Source organism: Scyliorhinus canicula, chromosome 5, assembly GCF_902713615.1.
Source record: "Scyliorhinus canicula chromosome 5, sScyCan1.1, whole genome shotgun sequence".
In the NCBI taxonomy this organism is placed as follows: domain Eukaryota; kingdom Metazoa; phylum Chordata; class Chondrichthyes; order Carcharhiniformes; family Scyliorhinidae; genus Scyliorhinus; species Scyliorhinus canicula.
The window spans coordinates 32,310,361-32,328,861 of record NC_052150.1 but is presented as its reverse complement, the minus strand read 5'-3'; the positions used below and the strand labels follow the sequence as shown (position 1 = coordinate 32,328,861).

Genomic DNA, 18,501 nt, shown 5'->3' with positions numbered 1-18,501 from the left:
TCTTCTAAACTCTGCAAAACATAGGCCCATTCTACACAACCTCTCGCTATAGGATAACTCTCACTCATTTCGCAGGAATTCACGCAGACACAGGAAGAATGTGCAAACTCCACAAAGACAATCACTCACCCAAGGCCGGAATTGAACCCGAGTCCCTGACACTGTGAGGCAGCAGTGCTAACCACTGTGCCACTAGTTTACTAATTCCAATAACTGCCTGTTATTTCCCTGTTTATGTCAGTAATTCAGCATTATTTCATTAATACCCTGCTATAGGAATGGCAGCGGCAGCCCTTTACTTCACTAATTCACCCCCCGACTCACAAAATCATTAAGGTCCCTGCTATTATCACTAATGCCCCCCCCCCCCCCCCACACTTAATTCACTGATTTGTGTAATCCCTAATGCCCTGTACTGTATCCTTATGTTGAACTCATAATCAGCATGAAGAAAATCAAGGCCTATTCGGTGAAAGGTCTATCTCCAGCCCAATATTTCAGCCATGACCAGGAACTGTCAGCAGTGGATAAGTTAATTTATCTCAGCAGCACGTACTCTCAAGCTGTCTATATTGAGGATGAGGCACATGCGAGAATGGAGTGTAGCCCTCAGTAGACTTTGAACATCAGTCTGGAGGTGAACTGGAGTAAATTTGCCTACCAGATTAAGGTACATAGAACCTACCCACTCTTCTCTGCACATACGAGATTTATAATGTGTACCAGCGCAATGCTCAACCATTTTCAATTGAGCTGCCTTTAGAAGCTTCCGAAGGTCAGATGGCAGGGGGAAATACCAGATACTGTGGCGCTTACCCGAGCTGGCATGCCAAGCAACCACACCATACTGAGACAGTCGCAACTGAGTTGGACAAATCATGTAGCCAGAATGCCTGACACTCATTTACCAAAATTAATCTTCCATGGGGAGCTTAAGTCCAGAGGGGCACTCACATGTGGTCAAAGCAAGCACACCAAGCACTCTGAAAGCTTCACTTAGATGTTTTGATATTGACTTTGAGTCCAGGAAGAAGCTCGCCCAGAATCACAGCACATTCAACAAGAGATTGGGCAGCCCCCGTCGAAAGCAAACACATATTAGAAGCAGTGAGAAAACGCAAGGGCTGGAATTCTCTGGCCGTTTGCTGGCAGCAGGATTCTCAGGTCCTAGCGGCAGCGCACCCCCGCCCATGGGTTTCCTGGCAGGGTAGGGTGTTTTCAATGGGAATTCCCATTTATAGCGACGGAAATGGGGGACTGGATACTCCGCCCGGCCGCGCCACAGGCAGTATTCTCCGACCCCCCGCCGGGTCGGAGAATCGCCCGGAGGGGGCGGTGTGAATCCCACGCCGCCGTTCTGACGCCGGCTGCCGAATATAGGGCAGTACGGTAGCACAAGTGAATAGCACTGTGGCTTCACAGCGCCAGGGTCCCAGGTGCGATTACTCGCTGGGTCACTGTTTGTGCGGAGTTTGCACGTTCTCCCCATGTCTGCGTGGGTTTCCTCCGGGTGCTCCGTTTTCCTCCCACAGTCCAAAGACGTGCAGGTTAGGTGGATTGGCCATGATAAATTGCCCTTAGTGACCAAAAAAAAGGTTAGGATTGGTTATTGGGTTACGGGGATAGGGTGGAAGTGAGGGCTTAAATGGATCGGTGCAGACTCGATGGGCCGAATGGCCTGCTTTTGCACTGTATGTTCTATGTATCTATGTATCTTCTCCGGCGCCAGTTTTTGGGTGGGGGCAGGGATTGCGCCGCGCCAGTCGGGGGCCATTGACAGCAGCCCCCCCCCGGCAATTCTCCAGGCCCCGATGGGCCGAGTGGCCACCCATTTTCGACCAGTCCCGCCGGCGTGAAATGGACATGGTCCATCCCGGCAGGACCTGGCTTGTTGGCCGTCTCTCAGGGCCTCGGGGAGGCCCCCACAGTGGCCTGGCCCGCGATCGGGGCCCACCGATCTGCGGGTGAGCCTGTGCCGTGGGGGCACTCCTTCCCTCCGTGTCAGCCTCTGTAAGGCTCCGCCATGGCCGGCTCGGAGAAGAAATCCCCTGCGCATGCGCAGGAAACACGCTGGTAGTCCTGCGCATGCCAACTCGCGCCGGCCAGAGGCGGCCCTTCGGCGCCGGTTGGCGTTGCGCCAACCCCTCCAGCAGAGGATCTGCAACTTCTGGGCGGCCCAACGCCAGAGTGGTTCATGCTGCTTTTGGCGCCGGTACGGGCCACCCCACCAATTGCGGGAGAATCCCGCCCCACATTTCTGCCCCAACCCGCCGGCGGGATTCTCCGTTACGCCGGCCGGTCAATGGGGTTTCCCAATGTGGGGCAGCCCCATGTCGTCGGGAAACCCTCAGGAGAATCCTGCCCCAGGGAATCCCACCACCAGCGAACGGCGCGCTGCCTCCCCTCGCTGACAAATGCATGGCTGGTGGACTGGAGAATCCAACCCAAGGAGACTAAATCCCGAGACACCAACTCAAATCTCAATCGCCTGACACCCATGTACCCAGCATCCCAGATGATGAACATGGTCATCTTCACCAAGGACCAATGAGATGTTTTAGCACAGAGTGGTGGGGGGTCTGGAACTCACTGCCTGGAAGTGTGGTAGAGCAGATCCCTCATCGCATTTACAATCCTCAGTGTGCATTGGAGCAATGGAAAGGAAGATGGATTAAGAGCTGGAGGGTCTGCCTCAGCCGGCACAGACTCGATGGGCCGAATGGGCTCCTTCTATGATTGACTATAGCTGTGCCTGATACCCGCCTCCCATCCTCACTGTGCCATTCATGTTGCCGGCTGTGATCACTGAGCCCTCCCGCTGTCCCTGGGGGAACACAAAAAGGCGATTTACCGGCTTGGTGCCTGCACCGCTCCCGCAACGTCTCCTCCGAGCTCCGGTACGGGGCGGGCTCAGCACAGAGCGCACTCCGATAGGCTGCCGGTTTCCGGGACAACCACTGTATTCGCGTTGGTTGCCGGGTTACCGAGCTGCACGCGGATATTCTCTGACACTCGCAACTGACTGGAAACTGAGTGTAACAACTGTTACAGCGCTGAGCCTGGGGACCAGTACAGTCCAATCCAGGCCAATGTAATCCAGGCCAGTACAATCCAAATCAGGCCAGTGTAATCCAGGCCAATGTAATCCAGGCCAGTACAATCCGAATCAGGCCAGTGTAATCCAGGCCAGTACAATCCAAATCAGGCCAGTGTAATCCAGGCCAATGTAATCCAGGCCAGTACAATCCGAATCAGGCCAGTGTAATCCAGGCCAGTACAATCCAAATCAGGCCAGTGTAATCCAGGCCAATGTAATCCAGGCCAGTACAATCCAAATCAGGCCAGTGTAATCCAGGCCAGTACAGTCCAAATCAGGCCAGTCTAATCCAGGCAAATGTAATCCAGGCCGGTACAATCCAAATCAGGTCAGTGTAATCCAGTCCAGCTCAGTCCAGTGTAATCCAGTCCAGCTCAGGCCAGTGTGATCCAGTCAAGCTCAGACCCGTGTAATCCAGTCCAACTCAGACCAGTGTAATCCAGTCCAGCTCAGGCCAGTGTAATCCAGTCCAACTCAGGCCAGTGTAATCCAGTCCAGCTCAGGCCAGTGTGATCCAGTCAAGCTCAGACCAGTGTAATCCAGTCCAACACAGACCAGTGTAATCCAGTCCAGCTCAGGCCAGTGTAATCCAGTCAAGCTCAGACCTGTGTAATCCAGTCCAACACAAACCAGTGTAATCCAGTCCAGCTCAGGCCAGTGTAATCCAGTCAAGCTCATACCAGTGTAATCCAGTCCAACTCAGGCCAGTGTAATCCAGTCCAGCTAAGCACGGTGTAATCCGGGCCAGTGTAATCCAGTCCAGTGTAATCCAGTCTCAGTCCAGTCCAGTGTAATCCAGTCCAGCTCAGGCCACTGTAATCCAGTCCAGCTCAGTTCAGTGTAATCCTGGCCAGAGTAATCCAGTCCAATCCTGGCCATTATAATCCAGTCCAGCTCAGGCCAGTGTAATCCAGTCCATCTCAGGCCAGTGTGATCCAGTCCAGCTCAGGTGAGTGTAATCCAGTCCAGCTCAGGCCAGTGTAATCCAGTCCAGCACAGGCCAGTGTAATCCAGTCCAACTCAGGCCAGTGTAAAATAGTTCAATCCAGGCCAGTGTAATCCAATCAAACTCACACCAGTGTAAACTAGTCCAATTTAGGTCAGTGTAATACAGCCCAGCTCAGGCCAATGTAATCCAGTCCATCTCAGGCCAGTGTAATCCTGTCCAGCTCAGGCCAGTGTAATCCGGTCCAATCCTGGCCAGTCCAACTCAGGCCAGTGTACAGTACTCAGGACAATTCAGTAAGGTTCAGTGCAGCGCAGTGTAAATTAGTTGGCGGCAGTGGTTTTCCCTCAATTTGGTAGGTCATTAGTTTCCACGGTCATCACTTTTTGCTGAGGGTTTTCATGTGATTGAATCGGCTGATTCTCAACCCATAGATCCTTGGGAAGGTGGGGCAGGTTGTCCCACAAGATAGTGGGATCCAGAGTGTAGTATTTGATTTCTTTAATTGAGGACAGAGTTCAATACAGTATTCACTGTATTGTAAAATAGGTGATTTTACAGGAAACACAGGAAAGATAGAATGGTTACAGCATAAGGAAGCCATTAAGCTTTTCGAGTCTATGCCAGCCCACTGCAAGAGCAATTTAGCTATCCACTCCCTGCCCTTTTCATGTAGCCCTGCAAATTCTTTCCACTCAAGTTGCTGATCCAATTTCCCTTTAAAAGTCACAATTGAATCTTCCTCCCCTATCCTTACAGCGAGTGCATTCCAAATTGTAACCACTTGTTGAATAGAGGTTTCCCCTCATGTCATCCTTGGTTCTTTTCAGACCATTCCCCATATCCCTTGATTTCTTAACAGACCAAAAATCTAACTCAACCTTAAATATATTCAATGGTCGACCATCTGCAATTCATTGGGGTAGAAAGTTCCAATGATTGACCCTTTGAGTGAAGACTCCCAGTCCTAAACGATCGGCTCCTTATCCTGAGACTGCGTCCATGTATTGTAGATGCCCCATTCAGGCAAACTAACCCCTCAGTTAAGCCTCTATAAAACTTAATCTGCTTCTCTATTCTTGAGACCATAGTGAACAACCTTTACACTTCCCCACATAATACACCCTCTTCCACCTTGTTGTCCACTCACTTAACCTGTCTATATTTCCTCACAGCTTGCATTCTCAGTCAGTTTTGCATCACCAGCAAATTTAGGTACATTACCCTTAGTCTCTTAATCTAAATCAGTAATATAGATGGTAAGTCATTGAGGCCCGTAGCACTGATCTTTGCAGTGCTGCATTGAGTATAGCCTACAAACTTGAAAATGCCCTGGTTATCCTGGCTCTTTGCTTCCAGTCCATTAGCAAGTCCTCTATCCATGCTAAAATACTATTCCAAAATCCATGGGCCATTATTTTGTTCATTATCCTTTGTGCATTATTTTATTGTATGCCTTTTGGAAATCCAAGCGTGCTATGGCCACAATTTAACCGGAAAAAATCTATGCCCGGTTTTGGGAGCGTTTAGGAGGGTGTTTCTCGAGGGCTGCAGTGCCGAGAAACACTCTGCTTTTCAATGGCATTTTACCATTTCCTTTGGACCAGGGAGTTTCTCTCTGCCAAGGCCACACTTCGAGTAATTTCCTGCTGGTGAGTCCAGCAAGAAAGGCTCCTCGCAGATGGAGGTGCCATTTTGTCTGGCTGCCCCAATCTTCCCCCCTCTTTCAGCCCCCCCCCCCCCCCCCCGAGGTCTGATCCCTGGCACTGCTACCCTGCCAGTGCCTTGTCAGCCTTTTTCTTTGTAGTCTGTTAACCAGAGGCCCTGGAGTTCTGTGCAGAGCTAACATTAGCACTGCTGTCACACCCTGGACTCTCCCGGGCAGCTCTCTCCAGCAGATTCTGTTGTGAAATCCTGTCTAATGGGTAAACTGCCTATTCGAGTCTTGTTACAGAGCGCCAGTGTCCCAGGTTCGATTCCTGGCTTGGGTCACTGTCTGTGTGGAGTTCACACATTCTCCGTGCTTGCGTGTTTCCGGTTTCCTCCCACAAGTCCCAAAAGACCTGCTGTTAGGTAATTTAGACATTCTGAATTCTCCCTCAGTGTACCCGAACAGGTGCCGGAAAGTGGCGACTAGGGGCTTTTCACAGTAACATCATTGCAGTGTTAATGTAAGCCTACTTGTGACAATAAAGATTATTATTGGTCGTCTCTTACTTTAAAGAAAACCATTCATCTTCAGTTTACATGCCTTGCTTGCCAACAGCTGGAAAAATGGAAGCAACGCTGCTCCATGATATGGTACCAAAAGTACGTACCTAGAACGTCAAGTGTGCATGCAGGGCACGTGAAACATGAACATTTGTGCCAGTTAGTCTGACAGTGGGAAAATGCCAGAATCAATTATTAGGTAGATGGTAACAGGGCACTTAGGCCACAATAAGAATGGAGTCAATAGTTTAATGAAAGGAAAAGTAGTTTGACAAATCTGTTCAGCATTTTTGAAGTTTTGATGAATACCATAGATAAGTGGGAATTTATAGATGCAGTTCAACAATTTTAAACAATGGATGTGATTATAAGTTCACTAGATTGATTCCTAGGATGAGCAGATTGTCCTACAAGGGAAGAGTAAGTAAACTAAACCGATTTCCCCCGCAGTTAGAAAGATCTCATCGTGTGCTTTTAAATAAGCACCAAGACATAGCTTGGCTGGTGGTGAGAAGAACCCACTCCATCAGTTCCTCCCTGCATGCTCAGTCTCACAACCCAAGACTAGATGAGGATGACACAGTTGATGTGGTATACATGTACTCGCATAAAGCATTTGATATAGAGTGCAAAACAACAGGCTTGTAGGCGAAGTTAGAGCTTATGGAATAAAAGGGACACTACCAGCATGGATACAAAATTGACTGAGTGATAGGAAACAGTAGTTGAGAGCATTTGTTTATCAGACTGGAGGAAGTTTTACAGTGGGGATGATCAGGGCTTAGTGTTAGGACACCTGTTCTTCATATATATTAATGACCTACAATCAGATGTATAGGGCACATTTTGAAAATTTGAGGATGGCACAAAACTTGGAAGTGTTGCAAATTATGAGGATTGTGTTAAACTTCAAAAGACGTAGGTTGGTTGAATAGCTGGATAAGTGGCAGATTAAATTTAATGCAGAGAAACGCAAAGTGCTTCATTTCAGTAGGAAGAATAGAGAGGTGTAATATAGGATACAATTCTAAAGGGGATGTAGGAGCGGGGTACCTGTGGGTCTATGTACATAAATTATTGAACCTGGCAGCACAGATTGAGAAAGCAGTTAATAAAGCAAACAGACGTGTGCAGACAATATTTGCCAAATAGCCTTCTGTGTTGTAATTGTTCTGAGATGGCTGCGGTGAGAAGGAATGGTTGCCCATCTCCTTCTGGAATAAGCCTTTGCAGAGCAGGTCTGGGAAGTGACGCTTTGGTTCTTGATCAAGGTTTATCCTAAGTAGTTCTGCCATGCAGGATTCTGTGCTCTCATGGCTTGTTCCACGAGTGCGCACTATGATAAACATCAACTGCTGCTGGACACCATCAACTCAGCGAAAGACATTCTTTGGTCTGCCCAAGACCTGAAAGTCTCTCAGTGCTGTTATGACCAATTATTGCAGGCTGGTACATTCCAGCACCAAGGATGATGTGCTGAAACTTAGGACTGCCACTGCAAAGCATCAGTGGGAAAACGTCACTAAGGACCTTCGCTAGGAATATTGAGGGACTGGAAAACATGCAAAACCCTAACGGGATATTTGTAAAGAATGCTTCACATGAACAGTAAATGTACATTATAAATATGACCTTTAATGGCATGTAGTGAGGACAGCATGTATTGTATTGAAAGAAACGGATCTATATTGAACTTTATTCCTAAAGTTTTAAAAAGTTCATGATGTAACATCAAACATGAACTGTTATATTTTTGGTGAAGAAATCCTGAGTTTCCCTAATTGCCCTCAAGAAGTGGCAATGAACCACTTTCTTGAACTTCTGCAGTTCATCTGGTGCAGGTACACCTGGTGTTATTAGTGAGTTCCTGGATTTAGACACAGTTTGGAGCTAGCTCCAATGCAGGATGGTGCGGCCTGTCCTTCTAGTTGGTAAAGTGTTTGGAAGATGCTGTCAAAGGAGGTTTAGCTAGTTTCTGCAGCACATCTTGTGCATGGTACACACTGCCTCAACTGTGTTCCGATGGGGGGGGGGGGATTAATATTTGGGTGGTGGATAGGGTGCTAATTAAGTAGACATATTGCCCTACAAGGTTGTAGATATCCATTATTTGACATTGAACTAAAGAATAATGATCATGCCACATTTGTCAGAAACCAAGTCCACTAAATATTGCCATTACTAGTATCCAGAAGGTCCTTCATTTGACCACTTGCTTACAATTACTCCAATTTTCAGACAGAATAAACAGGATTGAACTTAATCCAGTTCCAGTTTCTATTTTACGATTTAGGGTTAATTCATTTAGATTTCCACAAATCTTGAGAGATGCCTGAGCTGCCAAGATATTTTCAACGAAAATGCCTTATGCGAAGGACCTCATGAATGTGTAATATTACTACAGTATTACTAAAAGAGGGCGGAGAAATCACTAAATGACAGAATTGAAATAAAGGTTATGCAGTTGATTGGGCTCCATGCAAAGACTTCAAAAGAAATAAGGATCCATTGACCTAGGCATTACAATTAAAGTCAAGGGCAGAGAATATATTGCGACATTGACCATTTGCCCATACAAATTCTTTTCAAGACTGTCAGAATGTAATTGCAATGAGAGGCTAAACTAGTGAATGTATCTAGGTAAGAATTTTAGTACTGTAGTAAGTAATGGAATAGTCTCCCATATCAAACATTTATTCATGGCTTAAGTCATTCTGGAAATAAATGGAATCTACCCATTTAAGCAACACCTCCTTTGTGCCATTATTGCCCAGTTCTCACCACCCTCTAATATATTATCTCCCTGCAGCAGGATTGCATGAATTTGGCAATTGTTCTCTCGGGAGTCTTCTCATATTGGATGGGACTGAGGTCAATTGGCTAACTTTTGCCAAGTGTGTTACATTTTACCAGCAGGCCATTTGTGTCAAGCCTTATTCTATCCTCACCTGAAGTAACCACATTTTAAGCATTACGCATCAGTAACAAATTAGCAACAATGCTAGCTAATTTCTCAAGTGTATCTGTTTAAAACCTGCTAACTCGAATCAAACTGAAAGAAGACTTTTGCACCTAATTTTAAAATAAAGATCTTACACTGATATCCATAGTTGAGAAAATTTAGTGTTGCTTGCCGGGCTGGAATTTATTGTATATCCCTAGTTGCACAGTAGACAGACTTCTTGAATCTTGTGGACAAGTTCCCACAATGCTGTTAGGAAGGAAGCTCTACAGTTCTGCTTTTTAGATGAAGACAAACGAAAATGGTTTCTGAATACAGAAAAATCCTTTGATTTTCAACGGAGCAAGACCAGTTGACCAAAATCATATGAAATAAAAAGCAACCCAATACAAAGAGTACCCAGAGTCTTTACAATACAGGTGGTGATCATTCAGCCCATATTCTGATTCTTTGTAGAGCAATCCAATTAGTCTCTTGGCTTACTCCCTATAAGTATCCATTCAGCTTCTTTTTGAAACCATGGTCTCCACTGCAACCACACATTTGGCAGCAAGCCATTCCAGGTCATTATCACTCACTGCATAGAATATTTGACCAAACCTTTAAAACCTGTGTGCCTTAGTCCTTGTGAACAGCTAACGCAATCAGCTTCTATCTACCAAATCTAAATCCATCATGATATTTTGCACTTTGTTCAAATCTGCCCTCAACCTCCTTTACTCCAAGGAGAACAAGGCCACCGTCTCCAATCTAATGCTGCAGCTAAAATCCCTCATTCTTGGAAACATTTTGGTAAATCTCCTCTGCAACCCTCCAAGGACCCTCACGTCATTCCAAGTGGTTAATAGTTTTGTTTGGAGAGGTGGTGGTGGTGAGGGTTTGAGAATAGTCTCATTTGTGTTGTGCTGACTATGGCATTAATTTTAATATGTTGTACATTTGCATTTGGGAGACTCATAAAACTAAGACAAATTGCATCACTTTAGCAATCTGGATAGGAGGTATGCCAAGCAGCAGAAAACTGAAGAGGTTAATAACAGCATAAGAAATAGACCGTTGAGCCTGCCTAGCCATTTGATACAATTGTGGCTGATCATCTGGCTGAGCTCCACTTTCCCACATACTGTCCAATGAATTTCAGACCAGAAAATATAAATAAGGATCAAAAGGACCGCTACAAGGCATGGGCTTGGGTAAAGGAACACCACTGAAATTTGCAGTTGGCATATACAGGAGGCATAACTGAACAGTAAAACTGTAGGCAAATCCAGGAGGACCTAGATCATAGAATAGAATCCCGACAGTGCAGAAGGAGGCCATTCAGCCCATCGAGTCTACTCTGGCCCTTGGAAAAAGCACCCTACTTAGGCCCATGCCTGCACCCTATCCTCGCAACCCTACTTAACCTTTTGGACACGAAGGGACAGTTTAGCATGGCCAATCCACCGACTTGGGACATCTTTGGACCAGATCAGATGAAAAGACACAATGAAACTTAAGGTTAAGAAACGTGAGGCAATACGTTGGACAAATAAAAAGAGAAAACATAGATTAAATGATATAACATTAAAATAGCAAAACATTACCGGTTCAAATGCACAAATTTTAAAAAATGAGAAAAATTGGCAGCCATTAAAAAAACACAACAGTAGCATACATTTTACAATTAGGGGCACATAAACAAATAACCTACAGAAACCACAAGCTAGGAAACTGGGAATCACCCACTTGTAAAAGGATAGTGATAGAAATTTACTAAGATGTTACCAAAAATGAGACCAAGCAGAGGAAAATATGGAACAATTTTCATGAAATAATGAAGACATATTAGAGGTGTTCAAAATGATGAGGTTAGCAGGAAAAATCATCTTCAATTGGCTGATCAGTAACTGGACAATCTATGTATGAAAATCACAGTGTGATGGGAGAAGATAAATGTTCTTCTCCAAGAGTGTTTTTAAGAACATACCATTTATTCACTAGGGATTGATTTTGGTTAAGGGGAATTATTTGTGAAATAAAAAATATTTAATTCATTAAATGGATGCAACGTTGAACTTATCTGCAAATAAAGAAAGCCAGAGGCAGAAGAAACTTAAACTACAGAAGGCGGATATTCAAACCCTCATTGTGCTCGTCTCAGGTCTTGACAGGAGCATCAGGTGCATGTATTGCCCGTTTCCATCAAAACAAAAAAACCTTTTCAATTCCGTTGAGCAATCCCTCCCAGGTCATAGGGCTGTAAACATTGCAGCATAGGAGGTCATTCAGTCCACTGACCCTGAATTAATGCCAGCTCTTCAACTGTCATCTTCTTCTCTTGTAATCATACTCCTGCCCCAGAATCTATCTAAATGTATATATTCAATATCAATTAGTGAAGCTTTTCTTCCACTGGACCAACATAATGATCAGCCAACTTATTAAAGTCTCTTTTCCCCTGGTTTGTGTCTTAGTTAACTTCAGTCAGAATAGTGACATAACATGTCCCACCCACCTCCCCTCCCACATACAGGGTGAATGAGTCAAAGTTGCTATTTAAGTGACCCTTAAATTCTTCTGGAATTGCTTAAGAATGCTGTGCTAAATGTGCTCAGCTGAGATAACCATGGTCAAATGGGCATATCAATTGTGGCGGGGGGGGGGGGGGGGGGGGGCAAGGAGTAGAATCATGCAAGAAAAAGTCTTATCAAATGGCCCAGTGACAAATTATCACATTGTGTACTGCAAAGTGAAGTGCAAATAGAGAAAGCACCTACAACATCAGATCATATTAAATGTTTTATGATACCATCCTAAATGTCACCTTTGTAAATACAAAAGCTTTTTCAGAATAGTTTAATATCTGTATTAAATGTCAAAATAAAAAGTACATTTACAGTTGACTTCTCAGTATATCCCAGCAGAAATCACCTTCATTCGTGCAGTAGTCAGTCCTGTGTTCTGCTTGCCTTTCAGTTACTGGGAAAATAGATCTAATCCAGAGACAAAATACCAACTGAGAAAATTGCAGAGGTCAGCAGCATCTGCAAATGTTACATTGCGGATACATGCTTATTAGAAGCATGGCAAAATATTGGAAGCTAAAACAGTTCACCCCTCCCCTCTTAAAAACACTGTGGTAACAGTTCCACACCTCACCCAACCATCCCAAATGCTATCACATGGAAAAGCAATGGAGACCAATATTTGCACTGACAATTAATTCAATTAGATTTATACTCATGCAGTTCTGAACTGATAACAGATTGCCCATGGTCAAACAGATGAGCAATTCTGTAACAAGTGGCATATGGGTGAACCTACTCTTTTCTGCATGAATTCACTTTCCAACGGTATACATCTTCAAGTCAGGTTATGATGAAATCAGAAAGCCGACGTTTATATTAGGTCCTTAAGAAATGAAAAAAGTTCACAATGGTGAAGTTTGCCGAAAAGTCAGTAGTTAGACTGCAAGTGCCCTGGATTGCTGACTGGGAAATTCAAATGATTCACAACATTCTTTGATGCTCAGGACCTGGGCTGCCAAGAGGTTAAACGTCAGCCCAGTTGGTTAGTCTAAGTCCGCTGTCTGTCAAGGAAGATCTGGAGAAAAAGGAGTAGTCCCTTCTCAAAAGGCTGGTGTGCCCCTGAGCAAAATAATTAATTGACAAACATGACATCCTCTTATATATGCCTGAAGGCGCTGGGGTGGGATGGAGAGAAAGAGATGGCCATTGTTCATATCCTGCATTAACTATAAATCTACAGCAATCAAAAGTTTTTGACTTGGATGATGTGGATTTGGATTGTTAATGGACCGTGTAATTTTTGAAATTTTAACTCTGGTCAGTGTTGCAAGATTTGATTATAACTGGATACTTATTGCAGCTATATCATAGGGTATGGTTGCACACAAATGCAGTCATAAATGTATACATCAGCTGCACTGTACAACATTTTAATGAAAATAATTTATCTTTTGATAATATAATCCATTCTTGCACTACCATCTGTAGTTAAAGCTTGCATATCAAAGTACAGATTGTGTAAACGTGCTACTTTTGTAATTGTTTCTTAAAAAAATATAAAATATCAAAATAAGTAGGGACATAATCAAATTTAGGAAAATTGCATTGTGTCCAGGTTTAGCCAATATCATCAGTTTTCAATAAACTGTTAAAAAAAGTGACGCACCAACTAATTGCTCTCAGCATATATACTACCGATAAGGGGAAAAACAAGTTCAGACTGAAAATCTATCTCTTATATACTTGGTCTTATGTAAAATATACCACCGTCCGCAATCAGTAAAAGCAGTGTCATAATTGCTCAGCTTGGTTTCTGCAGAATATAAACTCACTGAACACTACAGATATTCATTCACAGGGCAAATAAGGGCATGGCTACAAAACAGAATAAAATGTGGGCAGAAATGTGTAAGTCAAGTGTAGATACCATAAAAACTAGGTGTTCTGACACTGCCTGTGCTATTTAGCCTAAAATTCAACCTAACCAGTGTCCTTCATATTGCTGAAAGGATAGCAAATCAACCTGTTAAACTAAGGTAATGCAAAAGAGATACCCAAAATGGATATCAGAATTGCATCTGGAGTTACATCAGGAACAGATGTTAAAGAGAAAAAAACATTGTTGTCAACGGTTGCATCTAGCTACAAATAGCTTCTTTGGGGCCATATTATGGCATACTGCTCCTCTAAAGGCTTCAATACTGTGAATCTCAAAGATTTTGTTTCAAATAAATTTTACAATTGTCATATTACACTGCTGTGTGAAGGCAACATATATGGAGAAACATGCGCTGTTGCAACTCACTTGCAGATTTGCTTTCTGCTTTCCTGTTTTAAGAGTTTATTTTTATTCCAGAATATTAAAACGCCAGCCAGTATGAACATTTCTTAAAAAAAAGGTGAGCTCATGAAGTTTACAAACACATCCTCACTGTATTGCCTCTGTGCCATTACTCCCATAATGTAGGACAACAGTTCAAATAAAGTGATGACTACATTTAATAAATTAATATACATATTTTAAGATTTACAATGCACATTCATTTATCTTTTAAGGGGCTCAAATGTTCATTATATTTACACATATACAGTTATCAGACAGCACTGGGAAATAAAACAGGACAGTGTTGGGCTTTTCTTTTGCTGGACATTAGCAAAAATGCATGGGGTGGGGTGGGGAGAAGTGTGGGAAAAAAAGAACACATAAGAGGGATGGCAGGGTCCGTGAACGTCCATTATTCCTCAGAAGGTGAAGGAGCCGTCATTGTTTGTTTACCCGTCCTTCGCTCATAGTTCACAAGTCGTTGACCAACGAGATACCTAGGTTTAAAACAAAAAAAGGTACAAATACACAATGTTGCTAATATTTTGACCTAATATTAAAGTAACATATGAGAGAAACATTCCTGAAGATATTGTGGTTAAAATATTTAATCACATAATTCATTACTATGTCAGCCATCCATGTCATTATCAGCAAGTCAGAAATCCAGACTACTGCTTTACTTTATAAAAGTAAAGGGACCTTATAAAAAGACGGCTCAATGGTCAGCACGGTTGCCTCAGTGACAGGGACCGGAGTTTGATTCTGAATGTGTGGAGTTTGCACATCTGTTTGCACAACGTTCTCCCCATGTTTTGGTTTCCTCCCTAGTCCAAAGATGTGCAAGTTAGGTGGGTTGGCCATGCTAAATCTCCCCTCAGTGCCCAAAGGTTCATTGGGCTATAGGGCTACAGGGGTAGGGTGGGGGAGTGGGCTTGAGTGGGGTGCTCTTTCAGAGGTTTGGTGCCAACTAGTTGGACCAAACGGCCTCCTTCTGCACGATAGTTATTCTATGATTCTATGAAAACTGCTATATATGCAGATTTTAAAATAGCCTTCTAGTTCTGGTTTAAAAAAAAACTTTTGTGCTTCTTACTAATACAAGATAAAAGCAAATTAAGGTACATCTACTCAATGTGCAAATGAGATATTAGCACTAATTGTGATTGCCGTCAATAACAGAACCATTCCAGAAATATGGACCAATCTTTAATTTATAATAAATACCTTTATAATAATAATAATCTTTATCAGTGTCACAAGTAGGCTTACATTAACATTGTAATGAAGTTACTGTGAAAACCCCCTAGTCACTACACTCCGGTGCCTGTTCAGGTACATGGAGGGAGAATTCAGAATGTTAATAAGCACGTATTTTGGGACTTGTGGGAGGAAACCGGAGCACTCGGAGGAAACCCATGCAGACACGGGGAGAATGTGCATACTCTGCACAGATTGTGACCAAAGCCAGGAATCAAACACGAGTCCCTCATCCATATCAGTTTCCAACAAACCAGCAATGATAATAATGGGGTGCAAATCCTCAGTCAACAGTATTGAGCACTGCACAAATATATTTTAGTAGTGGTGATCTGCTCAAGGGCAGGTCCTTTGCACATTTCTCCACATCACATAATTCTGCGCTTCCCTCCTGCGTTGCTCTCAAGAGCCTCCCATTTGCAAATGTGTAATATGGCTGGGGAAAAGAATACACGAGATGGTTTCCAGCTGTCTTTCTCTTGCAGGCTTAACGGAAACACGTATTTTTTCCAAAGGATAGTCTGTCTGTACGTAGCTGCTGCCCCTCGAGGTTTTGGCTCTTCTGCCATCACCACTGAAACTTTGCTGGTTCTGCTGCCCACCATGGCTGATAACCCTGAGCACAGCTCCCTTACGTGCAGTGCGACACAAAAGGGATAATAACCCGAGGTCTGAAATCACCCTCCTACCCTAAGAAAACGTTCATCACCAAAAACAAGTTATAAATGGATAAAGCCTATAATTGAATCTCAACAATCAGGTGACTGCCACTTTGGTTTAGTTTTATCATTAAAATTTAATTAGTGGGCTAACATTTGTAATTCCATCTCAGGAATCCATTAACCGACATGTGGATCTCTGATTCGATTGAGAGACAGGATGAAAAAAAGCATCAAAATATTTTGCCATTTTTACTCTCTGGCACATGTTGAATTTCCCAGTAAAATACCTACTTGTCATTTTTAATATGCTCATAGAGGCGCTTGAACTGCCGGATTTGGAAGGACAGGACTCCCATCAATATTACCACCATAAGAAGCAATGGATAAATTCGACGCTGGACTAGATTCTGCATCTCAGTAGTTACTCCTGTATTTTAGCAATGGAGAACAAGGGCCAACAGATATCAAACTTTACAATGAATATGTTGCACACACAAGCAAGTTGGAAGTAAACTTAGATTTAGTCTTGCATCTATGATGCCAAATGACGAGGATAAGTTTGAAACAATAGTTTCTTTACCCAGACATTTCAATCATGTGTTAACTCAGTTCTTTCAACATTCTTTTGAAACAGAAACTGGAAGTTTTAGTGATGAGATTAAATGATTAGAACATTCCATGTAAACTTGAACAGTTAAGCCTACTGAGCCACCAAAATTATTTTATGAACTTTTCATAAGGCTATAAATGTTTAGATAAAAAGGGACAACAGTTATACTGCCCTATCAGGAGATGGCTTCAACTATTACAATTTCTACTCCCGTATAGATTTAGATATAGAATAGAACAGTACAGCACAGAACAGGCCCTTCGGCCCTCAATGTTGTGCCGAGCCATGATCACCCTACTCAAACCCACGTATCCACCCTATACCCGTAACCCAACAACCCCCCCCCCCATCCCCCCCTTAACCTTACTTTTATTAGGACACTACGGGCAATTTAGCATGGCCAATCCACCTAACCCGCACATCTTTGGACTGTGGGAGGAAACCGGAGCACCCGGAGGAAACCCACGCACACAGGGGGAGGACGTGCAGACTCCACACAGACAGTGACCCAGCCGGGAATCGAACCTGGGACCCTGGAGCTGTGAAGCATTTATGCTAACCACCATGCTACCCTGCTGCCCCATCCAACAAATGCAACCAAGACAGGTGGCATCGCTCCTTAATACAATTCCTAATATAATCTGTTACGAGCTGGAGGAATTGCATTTAGGGCCCCAACCTACATTATTTTTGAAGTTCAGTGTTTAAATGCAGAGAAAGGTTCAGACAGCCAGAAACCATTCTGTCAGAATAGGTTCTCAAAAACATTGCGCCAAACGGTCACACCATTATTCTGTTGAAATAAGTAATCTCTCAGATGATTTAGTACCTACCCAGTAGGGGTACAATGCCAGCAGCTATGACGTATGGCAGGCAGAGTGATAACAGCAGCACCGCAATAACTGGTGCCGCTAGTTTGCAAATTATAAAATGCAAATCAATGTTTCGAATTCCATTTGCATAAACCTAAAAAAAAATAATTTGGACAGTTTATGCAGATGTATAAATTCATACACAAGCAGGACTGCATTTTTAAAGAAACCAGTTAGGCATGTAATTTGAATGAGTGTAAATTGAGAGGTGGATACTCAGCGACACCTTTGTGTCCTCATGCATCAGTCGCGCGCAGGTACAGCAGGCAGTAAAGAAAGCAAATAGTATGTTGGCCTTCATAACAAGAGCATAGGAATAGGGATATTTTACTACAATAGTATACGGCATTAGTGAGGCTACACCTGGGAATAGAGTGGGCAGTTTTGGTGTCCTTATCTGAGGAAGGAGACAGTGCAGTGAAGGTTTACCAGGCTGATTCCTGGGATGGTGGGACTGTCATATGGGGAGAGACGAGGTCGGTTAGGATTACATTCATTGGAGTTTAGAAAAGTGAAAGGGAATCTCAGAAACTTCTAAAATTCAAACAAATAACAAGGATTAGACAGGGTAAATTCAGAAAGATGGTCCTGATGGCGAGGGAGTCCAGAACTAGGGGTCATAATCTGAGGATAAAAAGTAAATGTTTTAGGATTGAGGTGAGGAGAAATTTCTTCACCCAGAGAGTGGTGAATTTATGGAATTTGTTACCATAAAAAGTAGTTGAGGAGAAAACGTGTAATTTCAAGAACGAATTAGATATAGCTCTTGGGGCTAAAGGGATCAAGAGGTATAGGATCAGGATATTGAACTTATTTTTAAAATAAATTTAGAGTACCCAATTCATTTTTTCCAATTAAGGGGCAATTTAGCATGGCCAATCCACCAAGCTTGCACATCTTTAGGTTGTGGGGGCGAAACTCACGCAAACGCGGGGAGAATATGCAAACTCCACACGGTTAGTGATCCAGAGCTGGGATCAAGCCTGGGACCTTAGCACCAGGCAGCAATGCTAACCACTGCACCACCGTGCTGCTCAGGGTATTGAAC

General features: G+C 43.5%; 2 protein-coding genes across 9 annotated transcripts in view; both read right to left on the bottom strand.

Annotated features, from left to right (window-relative positions):
* ropn1l (rhophilin associated tail protein 1-like) overlaps nucleotides 1–2,968 on the bottom strand; it is a 117,625-nt gene extending 114,657 nt beyond the window's left edge. The window contains exon 1 of one of the 4 annotated variants that reach the window (XM_038796875.1): nucleotides 2,852–2,968. The gene's annotated coding sequence lies outside the window, so the exon portion shown is untranslated. Of the gene's footprint in view, nucleotides 1–2,590; nucleotides 2,610–2,851 lie in introns of those variants that run through there. The other 3 variants (XM_038796871.1, XM_038796874.1, XM_038796873.1) reach the window with 3 other exon arrangements.
* Nucleotides 2,969–11,984: 9,016 nt separating this feature from the next.
* The window catches only part of march6 (membrane-associated ring finger (C3HC4) 6), a 116,100-nt gene continuing 109,583 nt past the window's right edge, over nucleotides 11,985–18,501 (bottom strand). For all 5 annotated transcript variants that reach the window (XM_038796866.1, XM_038796868.1, XM_038796867.1 and 2 more), the window contains 3 exons: nucleotides 17,415–17,547; nucleotides 16,263–16,398; nucleotides 11,985–14,546 (listed from right to left, as the gene is read on the bottom strand). In XM_038796866.1, the coding sequence (XP_038652794.1) occupies nucleotides 14,462–14,546; nucleotides 16,263–16,398; nucleotides 17,415–17,547 (354 nt within the window). In that variant the 3' untranslated portion in view covers nucleotides 11,985–14,461. The remainder of the gene's footprint in view (nucleotides 14,547–16,262; nucleotides 16,399–17,414; nucleotides 17,548–18,501) is intronic.